The following is a 19,244-nucleotide window of genomic DNA, read 5'->3' on the forward strand; positions in this document are numbered from 1 at the left end:
CTCAGGAGGCTGAGATCTGAGGATCGCGGTTCAAAGCCAGCCCGGGCAGGAGAGACCGTGAGACTCCTATCTCCAATAAAACCACCAGAAAACCGGAAGTGGCGCTGTAGCTCAAGTGGTAGAGCGCTCGCCTTGAGCTGAAGAGCTGAGGGACAGCGCCCAGGCCCAGAGTTCAAGCCCCATGACCGACAAAAAAAAAAAAAAAAAAAAAAAAAAAAAAAGAAAATAGTGCGAGGTGAGGACAATACTGACTTTGACAGGAGTTGAGGTATGGAACCAACATTTAGTCGGTGACTCACCAGATAGTGGAGGTGACACAGGAAGAGCTCACAACGGCTTCCAGGTTCTAGAAGATTCACAATGGCTTCCAGGCTGGCCTGGAGCAGAGTGGAGAGGGGTATTTCAGGATCCTCTGCAACATGCAATGGGAGATGGAAAAAGGAGTCTAGCTCAGTGAACATTCTAGAGGGAAGGGAAGGGGAGGGCTGGGGGTCCTCTCCTGACAGGCTCCACAAAGGGGAGGGTCTACACTTAGGACAGGCAAACTATAGCCCCTGGGCAGAAATGCATATGCATGTGTGTATTTTACAACTCATTGCATACCACAAAAGCCAGGAGGAGAGCTGCGGGCAGAAGTCATAGTTGCTGCAAAGCTGAATCTGGCTGTTAGGAGAAGTTCTGCTCACTCTTGGTCCTGAGCAGCACTTTGCAAGATGAAAGCGCATGATGAATGACCTGGAGGGCTGGGGAATGAAGAATCGTTCCCTGGGTCTGGGATCCACCCAGGTCTGGATCCTACCATGCTTCCATGATGTTGCTCCGTGCAGCAGCTGCAGCCCAGTTAGTAGAAATGAGAGCAACCTGCCATTTAAAACTGTCTGCACCCACATGTCCACTTCAAAGAGAAAAGCATAGCACAAATCCAGTACAGTGGTCTCACCCAGGCCCAGAAGATACAGCGAGAGATCCTGATGGATGCCAAAAAGCCATAGCTAGTTCTGAGCCTTGTGTCTATTGTACTATACTATGCCTATAACACGGATGTCTTTTTAAGTCAAGTGCAGTAAGAGATTAGCAACAACTAAGAATAAAATAGACCAATCCTAAAAACACATAATAAACATTATGCCATAGTAAAAATAGAGTACAAGTTCCTCTAATCAAAACATTATAATAAGAATACACTCTGATAAAACTCTCTGGAGATTTTGTCATAGTCAGCCTCCATGCAGTGACAGGAGCCGCTCAGTGCACTCATGACAAGATGAAGGTGAACAAGGGGAAGTCGAGTCAGGCTGCTCTGTCAGGGCTGCACAAGCCCTGCCACCCCATCACTGTCCACCTGACACCAGCTGGCCATGGAGTGACTGACAGGAGGGTTGTGTGCACGGCATGGGCACGCTGACCAACGGCTGACTCCCTGCACCAGAGAGGAGGAGGCAGCAAGACTTCACCACACCACCCAGAAAAGAGTACAAATGCAAGCCGACATATGATTTAGTTTTGGAAATTCCCATTTAATATTTTTGACTATGGGTAATCGCACCTGGGAAAAAAATGAAGCCACAGAGGTATTGGTGGGGCTTGGGGGTGGCCGGGAGAGACTATTGTGATGTATTTTATTGAACTCAATATACTCAAAATATTCTATTTCATGTAATCCATAAACAAATCAAGATTCTTCACTTTTTTCCCCATACTTTGTTTTGGGGTGTGGGGTGGTGGGGTGCGTTCCAATCTGGGGCTTGAACTCAGCATCTATACTCTTAAGGTCCCTGAGTTTTTGTGTTCAAGGCTAGCATTCTACCACTTGAGCCATAGCTCCATCTCCAGTCTTTTGCTAATTATTTAGAGATACGTCTTATGGACTTTCCTGTCCAGGCTGACCTTGAACCTTGATCCTCAGATCTCAGCCTTCTAAGTAGCTAGGATTACAGGGGAGAGCTACCAGCACCCTCCCAACTAAGCCTCTGCGGTGTAGTATGTTTTTACATTTAAAGTATGTCTCAGTTCAGGCTTCATACAGTGGCCAGTTTAGACAGCTGAAGCAGATGGTCAGCTGCCTGGCCTGACCCCAGCTTACCAGCTCCCTAGTCTGGATGGGTGTTGGCACCTCCCCACATCCCTTTCTGTACTGAGGACAATGAAAGTAGCTTCTTCGATTGTTCTTGGTGGATATGTGAGCTAAGAGGGATTAGAGTAGAGCTGCTCACACAAGCCATCCCTATGCCCTTAGAACAATGCTGCGTTACTTTCCTTATCTCAAAGCAAGAAGTTTGGGTCCTGGTCCTGCCTCCAGCCCAACAGCAGCATGAAGCATGCTCATCAGTCACCGCCTGGGCTCCCTCCGCCCCCATGTCCATTCACCTCACACATATTTACTGAGCAGTTACCGTATGTCCAGACCTCTGCCCAGCACTGCGATACTCCATGGAAACAAATATAGAAAACATGTCTGGTGGATTACATGGAGAGAGCTTCACAGAGGATTTAAGGTATCCAGAATGTGCTAGAAGGTTGTAAGCATCATGGCAGGGATGGGAGGAGGGAATCAGAGTAAGGGGATGGAAAGTGCTGGGAAGTGTAGAGGTGCTGGGGGAGTAGAAGTGTTGGTTTTGCGTTGCTGTCATAGAGGACCTTCATAGGAGGTCAAGTAACTGAGAGTCAGAGTTGGCATTCTGCCCACCTCAGGTCCTCAGCCACTCCCACTGACTTTCCATGGAAGCAAGTAGCTCCTAGCCCCACCCAGACCTGAGCTCCCCCCTCCCCTACAGTTCCCACCAGGGGAGCTGGCCACTCCCACTTTCCTCCCTGACTTCACCATCCAGCCCTAGAGCTACCACCTGGATAGGGGCAGACCCTACTGCTCCCTCTTCCTGGGGAGACATGGCCCGGCTAATAAACCTTGTCATCTTTCTCTTGTGCCGGCCTCCGCATGGTCCCCTGGGGTGGCTGGGATGGATTCTTACAGTCAGGAGGCTAGTTGGGCTGGAGCCTGAGAGAGGAGAAATTGGGAGCAGTGGTCAGAAGGGGCAGAGTGGGAGGGTGCAGCTGCGTCGGCCTCAGGGCATTTGAGGGCAGCTCTTCCTTCCCTAACAATTACAGAGCCTACTGGAAAGGTTCTTGTCCAACCAGCCTTATGATCGGAGTTAAGTACAAGGCGGCCACATTACTACAACCAAGACAGACCTGGGCAAAGAAGCAGGTTGGTGACCCCAAGACAAAGAAACCAGTCTTTTTCCCACCTTTTTTTTTTTTTTTTTTTTTTTTTGTCGGTCGTGGGGCTTGAACTCTGGGCCTGGGCGCTGTCCCTCAGCTCTTCAGCTCAAGGCGAGTGCTCTACCACTTGAGCTACAGCGCCACTTCCGGTTTTCTGGTGGTTTATTGGAGATAGGAGTCTCACGGTCTCTCCTGCCCGGGCTGGCTTTGAACCGCGATCCTCAGATCTCAGCCTCCTGAGTAGCTAGGATTACAGGCGTGAGCCACCGGCGCCCGGCTTTTTCCCACCTTTCTAACCCGTGTGTCCCCAATAACATCCATCAAGGGACCACTGAATCCCCGGTCCTCTAGACACTGTGACACCCAGGCCGTTTATTAGGGGATTGGTTGCCCTGGAGGAAAACCTCCTCTCCTTCCATTTAGTTGCACTTACTGTTCAAACAAGAGCCTGTCCCTAGGGCCTTTCACCACCATGTTCTGTAAGAAGCTTTTGAGACTTTCTCTGGACACAAACCCTTCTTATGGCCTGCTCTTCTCATTTCAGTTCCTGACATGCCACAGACTCTGGCTGTTGGCAGAAATGTTCAAGTAGCCGTGAAGTCTGGAGCCCAGCTGTGATTCACCTGCCAATCAGGAGCAAGGGTAAAGGGCAAAGATCAAAGGCCAGGGCACCCTGTGCTTTCCCCTGCAGCAGGACCCTGGCACCTTAATGGATGTGTGAGTGGAGAGACAGGGCATTGTAGTGGGAGAAGAGAAGTAAGCTTGTTGAAAACAAATGAAAACACATCAACAAATAAACTCTTTTTGTAGAGGGCAGACAGAAGGCGGAGGCCATCAGACTTCCAGACATGGTGGGGCTGGTTAGGACTCTTAATGGTATTTTGTTTCCAAATCTGCCAAACTGTGCTGGGATTAGCAGGATACCCTTTGTCTTTTGATGACTTTATTTTTCTTCCAAGAAGGGTCTCTTAACTGACAGAGGAGACATGAACTGCTCTGTTCTCAGAAGGTGCAAACCATAACCATTAGCATTTTATGACCAAAAACAAAACAAAATCTCCCCACACAGCAAAATTATCCACTAAGTGCATTCCAAACTCACTGGGAAAATGGGAACGTTTCAAACAAACAAAACCAAAGCCACACCATTCTGATCTATTAACCCCGTTAGCTTTTGGATATATATTTTCCTTCTACCAAGTAGAACAGAAATTAGATAGCTTTTTGGCTTTCTTGGATATTTGAACATATTTGCCTTCAGGCGCAAAGTCGTCTATCATACCCCCTTAAAAATTATTTAAGCCAGTTCTGTTGGTCTATTTGTCCGGTCACATGTTTGAACAGCCCGCCTTCTGCTGTGCTCTTCATACTCCCATCTTTTGTCTGTCCCTGTTTTCCAACATGTTGTAGGTTGCAATTTTTACTGTTTTTTAAAGTTTTTGTTAGCACACATTGTGTGTGCGGGGTTCTTTGTGACGTTTCCATACAAGCATACGAAGAACCCTCACCAACCTCACTCCATTACTTCCCCAAATTCATCCTGTCCACCCTTCCCATTTACCCTCCCTCCTTCCCTCCCTCAGCTGACGTCCACCCAATTGCCTGTTTTACTTTGGTCACTGGCTTTTTTAGTAAATGGTAATTGTACCAAGGGTTTTCACGGTGGTATTTTGCACATGCATGTACTATAATCACAATCACCTCTGTACTATTCCTCTGCCCACTCTTATTTAACAGAATCCAGTGACATCTCTCATGCCATCTTCATACCAGTGTTTTCCCATCTTACCCACTCTCCTCCTCCCATCTCCAAGCATTCCCACAGTTACAGTTCACAGCTGGCCCCCTTCTTTCCATCTGTCTCTATTTGTATGCATGATTCAGGTCCATTTTCTTCCTCCACCAAAACCTCTATTTATATAATCTAAAAATGGTCCAAAGAGGCTTAGCTTCTAATTTGACCTTTCTACTAGTTATTAATATTAACTCTTAAGCTTGTAATTGCAAAATGGTATAATATAAAGTCAGCATTTGCTGTCATTATAATAGCAAATGAGTGTTAACTGAGAATGAAATTAATCTATAAATAACATTTGGGGACCAATTAGTATTGCAATCTGGGTGGACCCAGATTTAAGAAGTCTGGAGAATGTGTGCTGCAATTTTACCAAATGGCAGCTGTATTTACTGCTTTAGGCTGGGGGTTGGAATGACATCACTCGTGAGTCAGGGATTATGACTAGGACATCTGTCATGTCAGAAGGCCCTGGGTGCGCCTCAGCCTCTGTGGAGTTCGGGAGAATGTAGACAGAGTGGCAGAAGTCAAGGTTCCCGGTAACTTTGGGTTGGCCCACTTCAGAGACACGGCCTACGCCACTGTAAGTGTCCCAATCAAGGGCGCTCCATTGTGATGTTCCCTGACTGACACAAGTAAACACACAAAAACCGGTTAATACTATTTCTTTTCCTTGTATTTAAATATAGCTAATAAGTACTTCAAAATGAGGACCTAATGAACTGTTGGCTGCTTGTTGGCAAATGTGGGTCAATACCCTGCTGTACTCTGGAGCTGCAGGAGACAGCGCCCAACCCTGCAGAGCGCCGCACGTGTACACCCAACACAACACAGAAAGCATGCGGTCACACTCCATTTATTTTACTGAATTTAGGTTCAAATTCAGCTCAGATACAAACATCAGACAGAAGTGTATTGGAATCACAAGGAATAAGCACACGGTCTATGGATCCTGTACAAACCTTTGCTTTAGTGATTCCCCAACGTGGGAAGTGCTAAGACACTCACCTCCCACGAAAATCATCTTCCTCTAAAAGGAAAAACATCACATTAAACAACAATAAAGAACCATTTAAAGATGCTCCCTTAGCTTCTGCAATTCTTAACTGTAAAACTAATTTCAATGTCATTTTAATTAGCAGAACAAAGAGTCCTCCTAGGTTGGTCACACATTCATTACTGAACACTGAAATAAATAATTCACTTAAAGGTAGCTTTGCTGTATTGCACATGGCCACACAGAATCTGAAAGCTCATATTTTTTAAAGCATGAAAAACGTATTTACCTCTCAAAGTTTCTTGCTAAGTGCTAAGTGCTCCTTATAAGAAAAACTATTCTAAGTAGGCCTGAGTTTAATGTTCACAACACTGCTGACCAAAAGTTGATTACACTAGTGTGTGAGCATGGAGAAGAGTGTAGGAGCTGCCCAAGCCTCAGGGTGACATCACGGTGGCAGGCAGAACCCCCAAGATGCTGACCTAAAGCCCACGCAGCCTCTTTATCACACAGCCCCTGAGCTGGAAGCATCTGCCTAAAGTCAGCAGGTTAGGGAAAAAAGGTACCAAAACATAGGTGCAAATCCACAATAGTGTTTCCCTGTGCTGTTTCTACGAGACCTGTAACAGTTTTGAGAACATCCTCTCGAAGTTTAAAATGGCATACTGAGTAACACACTGGTAAGGCCGTGGAGATAAACACTTGAGGCTGGGAGTCTTTCCATCAAGACTTGGCACAACACATGTCTCACTGACAAAGCTCATTAGCAAAGCTCCCTTTCTGACTTCTTTTGCTTCTTATGGTTAAGTACTCAAGCCACCTTCTTAGCCTCTAAATTACCTGAATCCCGTCCTCCCCAGTCAAGCTTCTCTTTTGCCGTGTCTTACTTCCTGCCTGCATCATTTACACAATACTGGGGAGAGGGTATTCCCCCCTCCATTCCCCTCCCAACAGAGCCCAGAGAAACTCAACTCTGGAATACAATACAGGATGGCTGCAGACACAGCACAACTAGAGCCCCCAAGGAAGCTTATTATTTGAATTTGGGAAAGACAGGTTTCTTTTTTTGTCGGTCATGGGGCCTGAACTCTGGGACTGGGCGCTGTCCCTCAGCTCTTCAGCTCAAGGCTAGCGCTCTACCACTTGAGCCTCAGTCCCACTTCCGGCTTTTTCTGCTTATATGGTGCTGAGGAATCAAACCGAGGGCCTCATGCATGCAAGGCAAGCACTCTACCACTGAGCCACCTTCCCAGCCCAAGATAGGTTTTTTAAAAAATAATCAGTGTCTTAAAAATAATCTAGGAGCAGAGATAAACTCGCGTGTAAGCAGATGTCAGGTTGAAGTCTAGCCAATTCTCTTGCCCTCTTTTGGGTTCCATGACAACCAACTATGCTGCTGGATTAAGATGCTGCCCCATCTCCTTCCTAGATTGTTCTCCCAGGCCAGTGCTACAGTGGATCTGTGCAATGGTTGTCCTGAAAGCACATTTAAGTGAACATCTTGGTCTCCAGCCTGGCGCTATGAGAAGGTAGTAGAACTACTGAGAGGTAGTGCTCAAGTATCTTCCAGTCACAGGGTCATGCCCTTGAGGGGGGGGGGGGAAGGAACCTGGGCCCTTGTCTTCCCCTCTAGCTACAGACCACGAAACAAGCAGTTTTGTTCCACTATACACTTCCGCTATGGTGTCCTCACCATGGACCCAAACAATGGGCCCACTGATTCTGGACTGAAACCTCTCCAGCCATGAGCCAAAACAAACCTTTTCTCTTTCTAAGCTGATTGCTTCAAGTATTTGTTACAGTAATAGAAACTGTAAAGGCTTTTTAGTAAGTATTTTAGGCTTTCTTGGCTTTGTATAGTCTCTGTTGCATGTTCTTCACCTTTTTGAGACTGGATCTTGCTGTGCTCAGGCTAGACTTGAACTAGCAACTCCTCTTGCCCCTCAATCTCCCCAGTGAAGGGATTATAGATTAACTTTTTAATTAAAAATCCTTTGCTCACAGGTCTTGAAGCCCTGCTTCAAGGAACTGTCAAGAGGAACATGGCTTTACCACATAAAGTATTTGGGATGCTTTGGGTGGAAGGGGGTGTGTGTCTCAGCAGCAGGGATCCTTAGGGTTGGCTGAAGACCTCTTTGGTTGGACAATTTGATCTCCCAAACTGCCAAGAGCTGGACCAAACTCACATCCCTCATTTAAAGAGGGGCCATTTAAGGGAGAGAGTCTTAATGAGGCTCTGTAGATCTGTTCCTGAGCTGGCTTCCCTTTGTCCTGATTTTAAAGAAAAATTTTCTTTCTACATGTTACCAGGCTTTACTATTCCAACTGGATGGTAACAAAAAGCTAAAGTATAAACATACATCTTTTGACACTGACACCATCTGTGGTCCACAGAGCCACCTCTCCTATGAGTCCAAGGGGGCACACTGGCCCCATGGCCTGCTGAGACACTATGACAGGCTCATCCGTGGCTGGATGTTCACAGGGACACTCATTCCAGTGTTGGGCTTTCTGGAACAAGCCTGCCTATTAACTCTAACACCAGCCACCTCCTCTACCTCTCACCTATGACTTTGTCATTGCTAGAATATTCACTCTGAAGAAAGGAATTTGCTTTTCTTTTTTAAGTTTGTAGTCTTTAAAGTCATCAGCATGTAGTATATCAGAACTTTTTCCTTAAGTGAAATAGGGCTTCAGAATTTAAATTCTCTCTCTAAGCAATGATTTTCTAATTTGTACCTAATGGTTCTTAAAATCCCCTATCAGCTACATGAATTTAACTGCTTTAGTGAGGAAATATGTGTATACACACATGTACTCCCACAAAAAAAACTTGTAAAAAAAGCTATGAGTCAGAAGTCCTAAACTTTTTAACAAAATGAATTGTTAAAATTTAAAAACACAACAAAAAATAAACAATAACAAAACCAACTTCAAACATGCCAATCCGTTGTCCTTTTTGGGTTTTTGCTTAAAATATCAAATTTGTTTTCTTCAAGACCTGAGTTTATTTTTTTGTGTTAAATTCAGATGTCTTTCATAGTGTGGACGTACCACACCATTGCCAAAGTTGGTTGCGAATACAGTAGTGACGATGAGAACTGGTCAGGTGATAGAGGCTCTCCCAGATACAAATACTAGATGACCTTTCCTTACGGGAGTTGGGGGCAATACTGAGCTTGAGCTGCAAGAGACGAACACAGTTAAGCAAGCAGAACTGTGCTCCTAAGCAATGTCCCTGTGCCTCCAATGAGCACCAGCTCTAGTCCTGACAGTCAAACAAGGAAACTATGAATTGTCTAAGTTTTTAAAAACTGAAGTGTCTCAAGGCTGCAGAGGATCCATGGGCAGGTAAAGCGACAGCAACGCAAGGGGCAGGGGAGTATTTCCTGAACAAAGGCGCCAGTCAATTCTGACGCGAGTGCCTGCAGGACACACTGTGCCTCGTCCAGGGCCTTGCACCTATCACAGGTACACCTCATGCCCAAAGCTCACGTCTTTCACATCTCATTACCGCCTGGTGTCTACTGTTACCTATTTTGGCTATGAATGATTTTGAATGTTTGTATCAGCAAAGTAAACACATAAAGTGATACCTGAGCAATAAATAAAAATGAAGCGCCATTCTCCTTAGGTTGAGCTTTTGAGACAGCATTTGCATTTTGATTCTGTACAAGGAACTCACCAATAGAAGGGAAAGTATCTTTTCCACTTGTCCCACACAAAGTGCATTTGTTGATAATTTAACATACCATAGAATAAAACAAAAATTTTTACTAATTTTTGGAGAATATCCTATGCAGCAAGAGTCCAGTGAATTTCCCTTTTCCTACTCCTTAGTTTAAAGCTATAGTCCTAACAGCTGAATGCTGCACTGTCAGACAGCAGGACTTACAAACAATGGGTGTTGTTTTCACAAAAAGACAGGGAAAAACAAAATATCAGAGTATGTGGAGGTGAAACCCTGAGGCAAAAGTGGCTTTTCGCAGAGGCAGTCTTGCTGGAGCAGCTCACAGCTCACAAGGGGCTGGGGCCCTTCTGGGAGGACAGGCCCTCCTCCAGCCAGAGGGCCGCAGCTGAGCCACTGCGTGGTGCCCGCCGGTGGAAACGCTGGAGCCGCAGCAGGTAGAGGAGGATGGACAGCAGGACCACGAGGAAGCAGCCCGAGAACAGGTAGTGGTTGTAGACAAAGGAGACGCCCCGCCAGTGCGCATGACTGGCCCGGAAACTCTCCTGCTGGATGTCCCTGCCCACACAAAGACAAAACCAGAAACAAACAGGACGGTAAGATGGTGAAGGGACAGCGCTGGTGTGACTGCGCCTATTGGTACAAGTGCTGGTGAGCGAACACTGGTGTGAGTGCTGGTGTGAGTATGAACATTGGTATATGAACACTGGTATGAGTGCAGTTCTTCATACATAGCTTAGAACCTGGTCACTGAGGCTAGTTTCCTTTCCTCTGAAACTGCAGACAGTAGGCCCAATGTAGGGCCCTGTTACCTCTAGTTTCCAGCAATATAATCTGAGTAACAGAATTGAAGAAATTTACAACCGTGAGCGTCTCACCTGTCCATGGAAGCTGGTATGAAACCAACACAAAATGCAGCTACGTTTGAGGTGATATCTGCATTACACAATTTCTGTAGTGGGTCCAACTGCTGCACTGCTGCAGCGTGCTCAAGTAAATGGTGGAGTACGGTTAGTACTTCATTTATCAGGGTGCTGAGCATGGGTGACCTGAGGGAGGTCTATAAACTTGAATGGGGAAAAATACCAGTCTTCAACTAAAACTTAGTCTTTCCTTTGATTATGACAGTGGACAACAAACAGATTCGACACAGCTATGACTATGTAACTGATGGAAACCCAACTTTCCTGATGTCCAACCTTTCAACACTACACCAAAATGACCGAAACGATCCGTCAGACCCTGTGAAGCCTTGCTGTTTAGTATTCATAAAGGCCACGTGTCCGCCTTCATGCAAACTTCCTTTAAGTTTGATAAACGTATGTCAAAATGTCTACAACCCTATTCAACAGTAGTGAGAAGGGGTCCAAGGTCAGAAAGGCCAATTGCCTCGGATTTAACCATTTTGCAGCAGTTAGGAGCACAGCACAAAGGAGCTGTGCACTGTGTTGGGGGATGGGGAAGACCACAGTGAAGTCCTCCGCCCACAGACAGCTCCGACAGCAACACCCCAAATGTTGGAAGGTACAGTCACCAAGAGCCCTGAACCACAGACATCTCTTGTGACTCTCTGTGCCACATTTGCAGCCTACCTCAGGGGCAGGAAGCGAGTCCTGTAAAGGATGGCCCCCAGGGTCCACTGCACTTCCTTGTCATACACCTGCAAGGCGGTCTTTAGGCTTCTGTAGTTGATGGGAAAGGAAAACCCTCTATGGAACACCTCAAACATCCAGGCGGATTTGAAGCACTGATACCTGCAAGTGCCGAGCACAAACAAAGTCAGGTGGACTCCTCTGGCAGAGACCGCATGCACAGGCGGAGGCAAGCTGGCTCTCTGAGCAGCCAACTGAATGTGCTTCCAGCTGATCTTCCTGGCTCTAGGCCCTGTCCCACAACACAGAACAGTTCATCTGTCAAAATCAATTAGCCCACCTGGTTGGTAGCTTATTCCTGTAATTCTAGTAACTTGGGAGAGAGAGGATCATAGTTTGAGATAGCAGGGCAAAAAGTTCAGGAGATGCCATCTCAACCAATCGAAGCTGTATGTGGCCTGTCAGTCCATCCTCATGGGAGGGAAGTGTTACTAGGCAGAGTGAAGTATAAGTAAGAATAGTATGGTCCAGGCCAGTCTGTACATAAATATGAGACTCTACTCAGAAAAACAACTCAAGCAAAAAGGGCTTGAGACATAGTTGAAGAGGTAGAGTACGTGCCCTGAGTTCAACCTAGTACTGCTGAACAAAAATCAATTAGCTCATGCAATCAGTCACAGTATAATTTAATGCCTTACCATGACAGATTCTCCCTGCCACTGCTTAGATATCCCATCATTTATTTACTGAGCAAATACTCAGCAAGTTCCAGCTTCTTGGGACATGATTTATTACAAAATGAGAAAGCAGGAAAGTCTTTTCCAGCTCTGATATTCTCTGATCCTTAATGTTTACTAGAGAGGCCGACTTTTGGCAAGCACTGTGATAATTAAGCTAATAATAAAATGCACTCATAAGCAATCAAATATAACCACTCTACAGAAGTGGCTGAGTGAAAGGAAATGTGCCCTGAGTGGTCTGGAGGCTCAGGGAAGGATGGAGGCTGGCTGAGAGCACAAAGGGAAATTGGGCAAGGACAGCACCTGACCAACGGTTACGCATGATAGAATGTCAGGGGAAAGAACAGCAAAATGGAGCCAAAAATCCCACAGGCTATGCGTGGGAACAGAAGTACTTGTCCCATTAGAAAGGAGCTAAGTGTTGACAAGAAGGAAAAGTGACTGAAGGAGATAAAAAACAGTCTGGGGCCAAGATGAACAGATGTCTTCCTAAAAGCATCCCAGGGTGGACAGTCTGGTACTTACTTCAGCCGGTGGAGGTCAGCGTGGGAGGCATACAGCCCTCGGTCAAAGCGTTCCTGCAAGATCGACCACTTCGTTGCACAATAATCCTGGAAGCAATTTCACCCCAAAGAAATCATTGGTAAAGTCATCTTTTAAAAAGTCTTATCAAGTGTACATGAAGCCCTGGGTTCGATTCCTCAGTACCACGTAAATAGAAAAAGCCGAAAGTGGCACTGTGGCTCAAGTTGTAGAGTGCTAGCCTTGAGCAAAAGAAGCCCAGAGACAGAAGCCCAGAAGTGCCCAGGCCCTGAGTTCAAGCCCCAAAACTGGCCAAAAAAAAAAAGTCTAATCAAAATACGTTCTTCCATTTAAAAATGGCTTATCAAATCCATATTCATAACAAGTATACTCTTCCAATTAGCAGACACATGAAATTCAAGGCCTGGGGATGCATATTAGCACACGCAATACTCACTCCTTTTTCTGGCACTTTCACTGCCCCCAACCAATCTCTTCAAGTTTGTTTAGTTCTCCCTCCACAACCACATCACAAGTGTTTCAACCTGTTCAGAGTCCCTGGGTCTGGGAGAGGCTCAGAGCAGTGTACAGGAGACAGCGGTGATGACAGAGGGCAAAGAGGCACTCCCCTGTCCTAAGTCACCTGTAGTGACGTTAACAGCTGGCACTCACTGAGCACTGGGGCACTGGGTGCTGCTTTTGAGTAGACCCCACTCTCCCAACATAGCTACTTGCCTAACTGCTTCCCAGGACCGAGAAACTGTGGCTCAGAGAATGAACCCATCGGGGAAGCCACAGAGTGAGGGAAGTAACCGCTGCCTGACCCGGTGGGAGAGAGAACCCGGTGCTGGGGGTGGGGAGGAGATGAGGGTATATGAGCTTCATTCCCCAAGCACAAGACTACATAGTAGTCAGGCGACGGTATGTGCTTCACAAACACCCTGGGAGAGCATGGAGCATGAATGCTAGAGAGAAGACCAGACACAAGACCAACTGGGTGGCAAATACAATAGTACCCGTGACGGGCAGAGGCCTGCACAAAGGTACTGACAGGGAGGAAGGAATGTGGAACAAAGAGAGAAATCAGGGAGCTGGGGAGGCAACTCAGAGGTGGAGTTCTTGCTTAGTATGTACAAAGGCTTGGGATCCATCCCCAGCACTGCCAAACAAAACATAAAGGAAAACTCTTAAGAACGCAATGCCTATGTGGAGAGGGGCCTGGATGACTGCTGATGCCAACAGCCACCACGGCCCAACAGGAACAGAACCTTGAGCCTGGGAAGGGGTCAGGAGCAGAGGACATTAGTGTCCTGGCAGCTAGAGTGAGAAGGCTGCCAGAAGATCCCTGGTGACCAGCAGTTACTAGAGTGGGTGGATCCTTTACTTCTGTGACTATTTCCCTGCACCCAACCCAAGGAAGCAGGGCTGCATGCACTACAACCATCTTTCCCTCAAGGTGAGGGGAGGTCACGGCCTGCCCTATCCACACTGGTGAAGTGAGCAGAGGATTGTGGGAAGGTTACCTTTGCAGCTTTAGTGAATTTGGCAGCATTGTAGTCTCCCCCCATCCGCAACACATCCTCGGTGCAATAGTAGAACTCAGAGAAGCCATAGAATTCACTGTTCTGGAAGTGAATTGGAGGCTGGTAGACACCATTGAGGGATGTCTGTGTCTCATTGGTTTTGTTCATGAAAGGCTGGAGGGTTTCTCGACACAGATCAAAGTCTCCCGTTCCCCGCAGGTACAAGGTCTGTCCATTTTGTCGGATCTCATCTTTAATGTCCAGGGGCAGGCATGGGTCCAGGTAGGGAGCATCACGGGTCAGACCAGTCTGTTTACTCAGGAGCCTGTGGCATGAACAGCCATTTTATCATGAGATCTAGGTTGCACTGTTTTTGACAACTGGCTATAAGTTAGCATTTTTCCTATCTGTGGGATAGATTCCACAGGTTTGCATCTGTTGTACACAAAGGGCTCCAAAAATAGTTCAGAGACTTGGTACCCAATCCCTTCCTGAAGATTCATGGTATGTTCTCACATGCTCTAGACCCTGCCATCGAAGTCCAGGAAAGCTGTCCACTTACCTGATGCTTTTGTTGTTTTAGCCATACTGTGGCTTGAACTTAGAACCTGGGACTTGCTTGGCTAGAGCTCTACTATTTGAGCTGCACCTCTAGTCTACCACTTGGTTCCCTGCAATACTTCTGCTGAGTGTTCACATGAAATTCATTCAAGTAGCTTTTCTGATCCTATGTGTGTATTCAAATAAATAATTGTTATATGCTTTTTGAAAAGTCTTTTTTTGGGCCAGGCATTGGTGGCTCACTCCTGTAATCCTAGCTACTCAGGAGGTTGAGATCTGAGGATCATAGTTCAAAGCCAGCCTGGGCAGGAAAGTCCATGACACTCTTTTCTCCAATAAACCACCAGAAAACCAGAAGTGGCTCTGTGGCTCAAGTGGTAGAGCGCTCACCTTGAGCTGAAGAATGCAGGGATGGCACCCAAGTCCAGAGTTCAAGTCCCATGACCAACAACAACAACAACAACAAAAAAAAAAAAAAAAAAAAAAAAGAAAAGAAAGGAAGAAAGAAAGAAAGAAAAAGAAGTCTTTTTGGTAGTATGAGGTTTGAATTCAGGGCCTCTTACTGGCTAGGCAGGTGTTCTACACTTAAGCCACACTTCCCCATTGCCATTTGCTGTACTTCTTAGGAAGGGTCTTGCATTGTTTGCCCAGAGCCAGCCTAAACCTAGATGCTTCTCCTAATGCCTTGCACGCAGTTGACAGGATGGGCATGGGCCACCACACCATCTTTTTTGTTGAGAATGGAGATCTTCCTAACACTTTGCCCAGGCTGATCTTGAACCTCAATCCACCTCATTGCCATCTCTTGTTGCTACATATTTAAATTTAAACTGACAGAATGTTGCTTTGTTTTACATGTTTTTTCTACACTAGAAGTTCACACAAACATTCTTAATAGTTATACTGCTGAAACTGTCCTTTTTTTTTTTTTTGGGTCATGGGGCTTGAACTCTTGGCTTGGACGCTGTCCCTGTGCACTTCAGCTCAAGGCAAGTGCTCTATCGCTTGAGGGACAGCACCACTTCCAGTTTTCTGGTCGTTTATTGGAGATGAGTCTCATGGATTTTCCTGCCCAGGCTGGCTTTGAATCATGATCCTCAGATCTCAGCTTCCTGAGTAGCTAGGATTACAGGTATGAGCCACCAGTGTCCAGCTCAACTCTGTCCTTTTTGTTGTTTCTGTCTTTGGCTGGTTTTTGGAGAGAGCATTCTACTATGTAATCCAGGCTGTCTTCAAATGATGGATCATCTTGTCTTAGTCTTCCAAGTGTTGGGATTTAGGCACGCACCTTGCCAGCTTCAAAATACTATACAGCTACTAAGCTAACTCTGACTTCAAGATTATTCCTTGCTCTTGGATAGTCCCCCTCCATGTGGTTTTTATCCACTACTACCCACAGTCTCCAGACAGTCCCACGTGTCAGTCTACTTGAGGACAAGCACAGCTAGCTATATGCTCCAGGATACCCTGCGGATGTTTCCAAAGGCCTCTGCAATCAGGAACAGCATCACCCAAGGCTCAACACTGGTTTGTCGTCTGCTTGGTGACATTTCCACCCATCAGGTGAGGTGTGAGTCTAAGAGCTTGGGACAGAGAAAGACTGAGCAAATATGTGCCTCCAGTGAGTCTGGCTAGTCACTGGACTGCAAACATGATGCCAAGGCCCACTCATACCCGTCCCCAGCTCAACTGGGGGAATCTACAGGGACGAATACACTTTTTCAGATTGGCTTGGATCTGAGTTTGATAAGGAGAGACTTGGGTTTGCAAGCATCTTCCTGAAAGCCATTTTACCTGTTTTTCTGAACTGTGCTGGCAAATATTCTGTCTTCATATCTCTGTCGAGCAGCGTTGCCACCAAACCCAAGAAATGTGGCCACATAGACTCGGTAAACATGCTCCGTTTGGTGAACATCACAGCCCAAATTAAATTCAGCTAGTAAGTTTTTAGCTACTTCCTCCTGCAGACATAAGGATGACAAATTTTAATATTTTAAAGCCACACTGGGGCTGGGGGTGTGGATCAGTGGGTGAGCGCATGCCCAGCACGCACAAGGTTCTGGATTCAATCCCCAGCACCACACACACAAAAAGTAACTTTAAAAAAAAAAAAGATCGAAGACGAGTTCATTTAAGATCAACACACAGGGCTGGGAAGTTGGCTCAGTGGTAGAGCACTTGTCTTGCATGCATGAGGCCCTGGGTTCGATTCCTCAGCACCACATAAGCAGGAAAAAAAAAGCCGGAAGTGGCTCTGTGGCTCAAGTGGTAGAGTGCTAGCCTTGAGCTGAAGAGCTTAGGGACAGCGCCCAGGCCCAGAGTTCAGGCCCCACGATCGGAACAAAAAAAAGACCAACACACAGTTTTCTTCATCTTCCTAAGCCTCTTTCAAAATTCAGTAAGATGGTTTTGACTTGGGAAATTTCAGCTACATTGTACACTGTGGTGAGATTAGGGCTTTCTGAAAAAGGAAGTTAGCAATATAGGTCCTATCTTTTTACCCAGAAAAATCTATGGAATCCAATGCAGTTTTATGATTGAAAAAACTGGATGTCATCTATGTGTACGATATCAAGGAAATGTTAAGTTAGTTATAATAATATTTAATATAATAATATAGAGAAACATGCTTATGTACTGTTAGAAAATCATATAAATAATAAGGCCATAACAACTAAATTTTCAAAAACTATACATAGGAAACAAAGAATGAAATCTACCAAAATGTTGATGATTTTTCCTTGGATTGAGTCCATGGGGATTTTTTAATTTGCTTATGGGGAGAGTTTGTGGCTACATTTTTCTGTCTTTCTTCAGGTTCATTTACATGTACTTGTTACTTTATGTTGAGGGAGGAAGACTTGCGTCATTTCTAGAGGCATGTCTGGAACATGAAACAGGTCCACAGGTTCTAACACTTAAATTTAAGACATTGTTTCCTAAGAAGCTTAATGAAGACACGAAAGTATTCCTGAGTATATACCAGGTGCTTGGAAGTACAATAAATAGATTCTATGCAATATCTTATTTAAATATTATAATTATCTATGTGAGGGCTTAATGAAACCCACATTTATTGCTAAAACAAAACTGCTGGTGTACACAGTTGTGGGATAAGGTCGCATAAGGTCGCATCACTAGGAGGAACAGGGTGAGGCTGCTACCCAGGCTTGCCCAACCCTATGCTGCACTCAGCCACCACATGCTTCTGCAGCCCTGGCTCTGGGGACAGTGTAGGAGACCAGGCTTTGGGGTATACCTGCAGATGGGACAGAAAGAGGGCTAAGGGACATGTGTCAGTTCAGGGACACACAGGGACATGATCTGGTGTTCTCTGTTCAAGGCCCAGCTTGCTGAGGACCGCAGGACATGACTGACACAGGGGAAAGATGGAGGTGTGGATAGTAAAGATAACTCCAGGAACGTTCAAAGACACTGAGCCATTTTTTTAAAAAAAAGATTTCTCCAATTATAACTTAAAAAAAAATCTGATGTCACTAACTTCAGTTTTTAAAAGCCTGTTGAGAAAAGAAGTGATGAAAATGTAAACCTCAAGCATGTGACTGACACATATAACCAAAGAGAAACTCTATGTTCAGAAAACAAACCAGCTGGACTCAGTGCACAAATGCCATGGCTTGGCCGAGGCCTGCCTCCTCCTCCTGCCTCCTCCTTCTGGGCTGAGAAGGTGAACCTCAGCAAACAATCTACAGACGAGTCAGACTCAGGAAACAAAACAGAAATGGATGGAGACATGTTAAATGAAAACCAAACCAAAAAGAAGGCAATTTGTACAGATAATAACCTGCTGTGAGGAGGCAAAGCTTACAGTTTTGGGGACTTCATATGCTATCTGAGTGGACACGCCTCCCATGTCGAGAATACCCGCTGTCCTTTTCCGGATGATGGCCTCGCTGCTCTCACTCCCAGGAACATTAACTTCCACAACGGCCTCATCATCTGGAAAGAACATGAGCACTGAGCACAGCACTCACTGAGCACTGGGAGCTGTGGGTTCCCGCGGACTTCTATGCTACCTAGTACAAGGCAAACTCATCTTTTCCTCCCAAGGAAGGCCATGTTTAACTGGGTTAACTTTTTGCCTCATTCTCAGCAGAACCACAGAACTTAGCTCCTTTCTCAGCCTCTGCATTAAACAGAAAAACCACACTTCCCTGTAGGACACACCAGAAGGAACCACGAAACTTACCCTCCTCAATATGCTCGAATCGTCCCAGGACAAAGTTAATGCCAATCCAAGCATACACACCTGTAGGTGTAAAAATAAGAAAACTGAAGTTTTAAATCTCTCAATACAGTCTGTGCAAAATCCTATTTGTTTTAATCAGTAAAAATATCTCCTAAAAACCAACATATTTCTTCTAGTTTTTCATCCTTTTCTAATGGATTCTCAAGAGCTTCAAGTTCCATATTTATAGTTTTATATCATTTATATAGGTTTAAATAAAATTCCTCAGTAGCTCACTTCCCTTAAATTTTATGGGTTACAAAATACTAGAGATTTTACTTTTTATGATACTTTATTTTCATATGACATTTAACTTATCAATTGCCAGGTTTTTCATTCATTTGTTTACTTACTTATT

At 45.5% G+C, this 19,244-nt stretch overlaps 1 protein-coding gene across 5 annotated transcripts in view; it reads right to left on the minus strand.

Moving 5' to 3' along the window:
- Positions 1 to 5,854: 5,854 nt before the first annotated feature.
- Entpd4 (ectonucleoside triphosphate diphosphohydrolase 4) overlaps positions 5,855 to 19,244 on the minus strand; it is a 29,477-nt gene continuing 16,087 nt past the window's right edge. For 4 of the 5 annotated variants that reach the window (XM_070016660.1, XM_070016661.1, XM_070016662.1 and 1 more), the window contains exons 7-13: positions 18,848 to 18,907; positions 18,443 to 18,597; positions 16,432 to 16,598; positions 14,077 to 14,401; positions 12,557 to 12,642; positions 11,292 to 11,453; positions 5,855 to 10,257 (exon numbers count right to left, since the gene is read on the minus strand). In XM_070016660.1, the coding sequence (XP_069872761.1) occupies positions 10,029 to 10,257; positions 11,292 to 11,453; positions 12,557 to 12,642; positions 14,077 to 14,401; positions 16,432 to 16,598; positions 18,443 to 18,597; positions 18,848 to 18,907 (1,184 nt within the window). In that variant the 3' untranslated portion in view covers positions 5,855 to 10,028. The remainder of the gene's footprint in view (positions 10,258 to 11,291; positions 11,454 to 12,556; positions 12,643 to 14,076; positions 14,402 to 16,431; positions 16,599 to 18,442; positions 18,598 to 18,847; positions 18,908 to 19,244) is intronic. The other variant, XM_070016664.1, reaches the window with a different exon arrangement.

This window comes from Dipodomys merriami, unplaced genomic scaffold (genome assembly GCF_024711535.1).
Source record: "Dipodomys merriami isolate MVZ:Mamm:240054 unplaced genomic scaffold, mDipMer1.0.p SCAF_12, whole genome shotgun sequence".
Classification (NCBI taxonomy): Eukaryota; Metazoa; Chordata; class Mammalia; order Rodentia; family Heteromyidae; genus Dipodomys; species Dipodomys merriami.